The following is a 7,766-nucleotide window of genomic DNA, read 5'->3' as shown; positions in this document are numbered from 1 at the left end:
TCAAATCGCGCTGCGATAATAAAGTTGCTTGCATAGCTTCTCTGTGAACTACGGCTGTGTAGTAACGTAAATGCTGAAAGCATGTGTAAATACCTAATTTTTTTTTTTACTTAAAACTCACTTCATAACTTCGAGTGAATGAAATAAATCCTTCTGTGAGATGATGTGGCTTTTTACACAGAATAAGGCACGCAAAATATTTTATAGCGTTCTAAGCAGTAATAAAAGCAATGTCGAATAGCATTGCATTATTATATACTGTATTATGATGAAAATTATAATAAGTCAGATAAACTATATATTGTCATAGTTGTGTGTTTATTAGTCACGTTAAATCAATGATAGCAGTTAAATCTTCTGTTCATTCCACTGCAGTGACCGCATTATTTTTCTGGATTTCTTCTTCAGGGCGTATCTGGAGTTTCTGCGCGAAAGCGCCCCTCTGGCCTTAATATCGATTGCGATATTGTTGCGATTTATCTGCAGCCCTAAATTTTACAGTACAATAATGCCAGATTTTATTTAAAAACTATGATTTACTGCTTAATTTATGGTGAAAAACAGTCAAAAGACATTCCCAGATGTCCCTGCGTAAAATCACATATGGCTATATTTTATTGAGAGTTTTATTTTTGATCAGTAATGTACATTAGAGTGTTTTGCGTTAATTTTCTTTGTTAGTTAATGTTGTTTTAGTGTTATAGTTGGTTTATGTATGAATACTGGCCACAGTGAACTCTTTCTATTCTAATAAAGCTTTCTATTTTACCACATTATGTTGGTAATCAGTATTATTATTTAGGACAAAGCTTATTTTAGTAGTTCAAGTAGTACCTTGATAAAATACATAGTTCTAAGTTGTAAATATACAAGCACCAATGTGTTATCCTGTAATAGCAGAAACTTGCCACAGTAATTTTTATGTAAATTTCGGACCACCACTGCTAGTTTTTTTTAAACCATAAACTTCATGTAATAGTGTTATAAAGCTGAGAACGTAACACACAAGCTACAGTTTGGATTTTCTTCTAATGCTCATTCTTGACTTATAGTAACAAGTATTCAAACACTGGTAACTGAGCAGAGCCGAACCATTGCTAGGCAACAGTCTATGAACATCCTGTAGCTTTAGGCAGGATGACTCTGCAATAGATACAGAGAAACACATCTTCCCTCAACTGACAAACGCTTGGTTATGTGTAAGAGGTCAGACTTGCATTCTCTTGATGCCGAAGGTTTGTGATCACTGAGGTCTACAAAGACTGTACATGATACTTATGAGTTGCAGACTCTAAAGAACGACGAACAAGCACTGGCTGGTTTAAAAGGATTACTAAACTACCCTTGAGAAATATCAGGCAGATATTTTGCACTGATTCATCAGCTGTTCTGCAGGACACACTGCAGTGTAACTCAAGCATCTGGGCCTTTAATGAAAGAATGAGATGTAGGAGGCGAAGGCGAAGAGATGTCTTCCTGTCTACAAGACTTGAGAAGACAGGCTATTCTGCCGTGTTAAATGAATATCATATTAACCAATAAGCCCTGTGGTTGGAATGGTGTTTTCTTAAGCAGAACAAACTCTAGAAGCTTTATTGGACAAATGAGACACTTTCACACATTGAGAAAAACACACAAGCAAAATCGTTGAAATGAACAAAGAAAAACCCACATTTTATTGCACTTAAGTTATAAGAAAATAAAAATTCTAAATGAATCAAACAAATACACAATCCCTTTAAGGTTTCTTTTTTATCTGTCTGTTACGCCAGGCAGTTTACATAAACTGAAAAAATAAAACAGCTCCAACATCTGATTTTACAAACCAGATTATAAATTAAACAGGAAGAGAAAAAAAAAAAGAAAAAAAAAAAAAAAAAAAAAAAAACAGGAGAAAGAACAAGATTGTTTTTTCTTTTAATATACAGTGTTAAACCACTTTCACAGTTCAGCTTGAGTTGTGTGACTTGGAGGATGAGACGAATCGTTTGGCTACGGATGCGGTTACGTCCTGTTTATCTATGAAGCTGCTTTACCATTAAAAAAAAAACAAAAAACAAAAAAACAAAAAAAAACAAGAAAAAAAAAAAAAAAAAAAAAAAAAAACAATCCATGAGAGCATCACCAACGGAACCAGGTTAGCTCTAGCACTTAAAATGTAATCAGATTTCTGTACACTAAGACCACCTTTTTTTCTTCGGTAACTTAACGTTGGTTCCAAAAATCTCGTTTTTCAACTAATTAAAAACAAGAACGGTGTTCTTTTTCTTTGAAGCATACATTTCCACACAGAACAGGCTGACGGAGCTTTTGTCCCAAGGAATGTGTGAACAATTTGCTCAAACACACCCGTACGCACACCCAGTCATGCTCGCAAACGCGCAAAATAGTTTCTACACGTCCGTCGTTTCATCTCAGCAGACAAACCCGTCTCTTTGTCAGACATTCTCCCTCCTCTACGCCTCGTAGAGGCACATTTGGCTCAAGTTTCAGTGGCAAAAAAAAAAAAAAAAAGAGAAGCTGTTATGTCGGTATCTTGCTTTTGTTGGTACGTTTGTTTGTGTCGTTTTTACAAGTTCAAACTCTACAAGTTACTTTTGTTTAGAATTTCGTCTGGGACTAAAACGTCACAGCCAGTTAAAGTTCCACCTTATTTTTCTGTGAGTCTAGCAGCATAAAATCCAGTTTGGCCACTGGGATGGACAGTACTGGGGGAGAAAAAAAGGGTGGGGGGGGGGGAGACATATTCCCAGGAGCTTATGGGAAAACATTCCCATTTCCCACAGAGCACCAGCACTGATGAGCTAATGAGACCAGACTGGTTGGAAAAACATAAACGCAGGTCATCTCCGATCCGGAGAGGCGCCGCTTATGAAGAACTAAATTAAAAAAGAAAAAAACAAAAAACAAAATAAAACCCCAAAAATGTGAAACAGCAGAGTGGGTTTAGCTTAATACTGAAACCTGTTGTTTGCAACAGTAGGCAGGAAGTGAACAAAAAAATGCTGAACTTGAAAAGAAAGCACAAAACTTTAATTCACAGCTGTTGACGCGAAAACCAAAAAGACAAGTCGTGGGGAACAAAACAAAAAAGAACTGAAAAAACGGATACAAAAGAAAAATCAACACGTGAGGAAGAAAGGGATATTTGGCGTGTGCTGAGGTTGATGAGGACTGACAAAATTGGCTTCCTTTGTCTCTCTTTCGAATCACTCCCGCAATACAAAGCTCTTCGAATTCTCATCACTCTCCGTTAAAATTTAATTTGTATACACTATTTATCACTCGGTGTCCGTGTTGATGCATTAGGGTCTCATGTATACAGTGTTGACTGTTTTGATCAAAAAAATAATGTTTGTACATATGGGTGTGAATTTCAGTCAGGCTTGAGCGAACAAGTCTCTGTGCAAGGTCGCCTTGAGTGGTAGGAAAAGGGACTATCCTGTCTTCCCAAGTCCTTCTTGTCAGTTTCCTTCCCAGAATGCTGTGGTGCATGAGCGTCTGCCCCCACCCCCCCCTTCGGAAGGTGAACGGAACTGTGGCGGCAGTCGTGGACCGTGGCACGACGGGGAGAAATGTTGGCGGCAACATATCGGGGAGGTGGAGATGCCATGAAGTGAGCGATCGGTCCTGGCGCGGAAAGACCCGGGGCAGGTTGCTCTCCCCCACCCTCCCCGTTTTCCAAACAAGTCCCCTTTGAGTTCACCCCCTTCACTTCATGTCCACATCGAAGTCCAGCACCAGGAGCTTGGTTTCCTCTGTGCCGTTACGGCTGCCCACCGCACACACGAGTTTGGTATTGGAGGCGCGGATGCGCCACACCACGCCGCCGCTGCCTCCGCTCTCCAGTGTGACCAGGTTGCGGATGAACTCGCCCGTCCGAAGGTCCCACAACTTCACTGTACCGTCATCGGAGCTGGTGATGACAAAATTCTTGTTGAACTGCAGGCATGTTACTGCGCTCTGGTGCTTGTGGGGACCTGAGAACAAAATAAAGGAAACAGAAGTTAGCCACTCACATGCCTTGCAAAACAGTAGTACACTTAATTGTACAAAAAATGTTCACCGAAAACGGAGGCTTTCAATGGAGACAAAAATTTCTCAGGTTTCATTAAAAAACAAACAAACTTAAATACAACCCAGCGCTGGGTAAAATACAAACAAATTCAACGACTGGGTAGTTTCATTTAACTCAACTATTGTTTAAAAAATTACTATATGGCTGGCTTAAAATAAACAAAATATGTTGTAAATTAAAAATCATACACATAATTACTAGAAGCATTAGCACTAATCAAAAGGTGAACATTTATTAATTATGATTTATTCAACTTATTAATAAATGTTCATTTATTAAACATTAGTAAATGTTAATTTCCAACCTATTTTGGATTCATTTTAAGCAAAAAAGTATAATGCAATTTTAAGTCACCATAAATTTTAGGTCACCATAAATGTTTGTCAGTATATTTGGCAGCACGCTTTAACAATATTTCAAAACTCAAAATACAACCCAGCGGTGGGTGAAATATAGAAAAACCCAGCAAATGGGTTGTTTTGACTCGGCGATTGGGTTAAATGTTTAACCCAACCTTCTGGGTAGGTTTATTTAACTAAATTTCTTTCTGAACCCAAAATAGGTTGTAAATTTACATTTATTAATATGTTCAATAAATTAACACTTAAGCTGAATAAAAAAAAAAAAAAAAACACTTACTAAATATTTGTAAATTGCTTATTAATAAATGATTTGAATAATCAAATGGTTTTGATTATTGCAGATGCCTCTAGTAATTATGTCTGATTTTTTACAACCTATTTTGGGTTCATTTTAAGCCAGCCATAAAGTCATTTTTAAACATTAGTTGAGTCAAATAAAACTACAGAGAAGGTTGAGTTAACCATTTAACCCAATGGCTGGGTCAAAAAAGCCCAGTTGCTGAGTTTGTCCATATTTCATCCAGTGCTGTTTTTTTTTTAAACCATTTTTAAGCATTTTTTTAGTGTGTAAAAATGCGTAATTAATGCATTTAAATACATGACACTCAAGTTTCAATAGAAGGTATATATTAGTTTACCATAAATGCTTGTCAGTATATTTGGCAGCACACTTTAACTATATTTCAAAACTCAATATGCAACTGTTACTTAAAATACTTACTATATTTCTTGCTTAAAATGAACCCAAAACATTCATTGATATGTTTAATAAATGAACATTTATCAATAAGTTGAATAAATGAAGAGTTTTTTGCAAAAACAGATAATTCGGTTTTGTATTTTATGATGTTATGTTTTTATTGTGTTAGTTAGCTGTATTTTTTTTTTTGTAATTTTTTACCTTATCAAACTAACCCAACTGCAGTTTGATTGAGATTACTTGGAATGCACAATGAAAAAACATGATTTTTGAAAATGAGTTATGAGTTAACTGTTTTTGCAAATAAATTCTTCAAATAATAAAAAATAAACATGCCTATTAATAAATGTTCACCTTTTAATTATTGCTGATGGCTATAGTAATTATGTGCCCAATTTTTAATTTACAACCTATTTTGGGTTTATTATAGTATAGTAGGCCATATAGTAATTTTTAAACAATTGTTAAGTCAAATAAAACTACAGAGAAGGTTGAGTTAAAACAACCCAGTCGCTGGGTTTGTCCATTTTTCACCCAGCATTTTTCTTTTTTTTCTTTTTTTAAAGAGTATATACTAGTGTACTTCTTACGGAATTCCAGATCTTACAGCTCATCACATACACTGCAACTTTGAAATCACCAATAGACAAGAAATTGAACTGCAGCTACTTGCCGCTGCAGAGAGGGCGAAGAGAGAACGTGTAACTATGGTTACGGGAAATACTGTGGCATAAATGGCTTTGATTCTATGCCCTTGAGGTATTGAATTGAGCCAGTCTTTCTGATAGGCTAAGAAACATGCAAGTCTAAACAAAAGTGCTTAGACTGCTGTCAGCGAGGAATATAGAGCATAACAGAGATGCGCTACAATGGCTCTTGTTACTGCAGAAGGGTGTGGTGAGCTATTACAGCAACATCACAGGCAATCCACAAAGTCAAATACGGAAAATCACGTTATCAAACATCTCTAGACCTGAGAACAAAGACCGACTGAAGTTCGTGAGTGAATGAAAACTAAAAATATCCATTTCAAAGGAATGATTTGGTTCATGAATACCCATTAGCAGAGTGCTAAAGTCAACTGTGTGAATGTAAATGAGATGGCCGCTCTCTATTGATGTGCAAGACACTACACAGAGCGCCACAATAGTCCCTTTTCTTTAATGAGTGAGACTGTGTTTGAGCATTCGCACTTCAAAGCTCCGCGGCTGACTTGAGCATCTTGTCTGGGGTTAGATGTGTGTTTGTGTATTATGTCAAACGAGAGTCATTAAGTGATAACAGGAAAGGCTCAATGACCTAATTAAATGACCTATAAACCGATATATGGTCCATCCCCCTCTCTTTAGGACCCTCTGGGCACCCCCAACAACACACCCCAACCCCCTCTAACTGCTTTCATCATGTCATCCATCCCTCACCCTTCCAGAAGATTAAGGCTCAAGATGCTAAGAGAGGCTGGGAATTGTGAAAAATACATCTTTGGAAACACAAATTCCTTTTAGGTACTAAAATGTGATTGGTTGCCTCAAGACTGCGCATATAAATGTTGTTTGTGTCTAAAAGGGATATTCTATTGTTTTAAGCATTAGGTGCTTGAGGCACATAAAAAAAATTATATTTTGTATCTGAAATTGAACTCTCTTACCAAAAAAATATATTTTTATTTTCAATTATGTACTCATTCACATTGTTCCAAAAAAGTATACAAGGTTATTTTTTTCACAAAAGTAGAACCTTTTGAATAACCTTTACATACACCAACAGTTCAAAGTGGCTGTTAAGCTCCACAAAAGGACAAAAAAAATAGCATTATCGTCAAAATGATGTGTACTATACGCCAAGTCTTCTGAAGCCATATGTTAAAGGTGAAAGGAAGAGCCTGAAATTTAAGTTATTACTCACTTATAATCTGGTCCTAAGCCACAGTTTTCGCTTTGTCTAAATTCACATCCAGATTAGAATACATTGCTTTTAAAGCAGAAATTGGGATATTTTCTTCCCTGTCATGATGTACAGTTGAAGTCAAAAGTTTACATACACCTTGCAGAATCTGCAAAAAAAGTTAATTGTTTTACCAAAACAAAAGGGATCATACAAAATGCATGTTATTTTTATTTAGTACTGAATAAGGTGAATAAGATACTTCACATAAAATCCCACAAATTCTTTGGTTTTTCAGCATTTTTATGTATTTGAACCCTCTCCAACAATGACTGTATGATTTTGAGATCGATCTTTTCTCACTGAGGACAACAGAGGGACTCATACACAACTATTACAGAAGGTTCAAACGCTCACTGATTCTTCAAGAAGGAAAACAATGCATTACAAGCCAGGGGTGTAAACTTTTGAACAGAATGAAAATGTATACATATTTGCTTATTTTGGCTAAATATCATATTTTTTTCCCATTTAGTACTGCCCTTCAGAAGCTACAGAAGATACTTGCATGTTTACTAGAAGACAAAATAGGTTAAATTTATCCGGATCTTTAAGTTTTCACCCCCCGGCTCTTAATGCATTGTGCTTCCTTCTGAAGTGAGCGTTTGCATCATCTGTAATAGTTGTATATGAGTCCCTCAGTTGTCCTCAGTGAAAAAAGATAGATCTCAAAATCATACAG

General features: G+C 36.3%; 1 protein-coding gene across 3 annotated transcripts in view; it reads right to left on the bottom strand.

Moving 5' to 3' along the window:
* Nucleotides 1-2,497: 2,497 nt before the first annotated feature.
* The window catches only part of fbxw7 (F-box and WD repeat domain containing 7), a 193,978-nt gene continuing 188,709 nt past the window's right edge, over nt 2,498-7,766 (bottom strand). For all 3 annotated transcript variants that reach the window (XM_051107310.1, XM_051107316.1, XM_051107324.1), the window contains one exon: nt 2,498-3,980. In XM_051107310.1, coding sequence (XP_050963267.1) covers nt 3,712-3,980 — 269 coding nt within the window. In that variant the 3' untranslated portion in view covers nt 2,498-3,711. The remainder of the gene's footprint in view (nt 3,981-7,766) is intronic.

The sequence above is a fragment of the Labeo rohita genome, chromosome 1 (genome assembly GCF_022985175.1).
Source record: "Labeo rohita strain BAU-BD-2019 chromosome 1, IGBB_LRoh.1.0, whole genome shotgun sequence".
NCBI lineage: Eukaryota > Metazoa > Chordata > Actinopteri > Cypriniformes > Cyprinidae > Labeo > Labeo rohita.
This window is presented reverse-complemented; position numbering and strand designations above follow the sequence as displayed.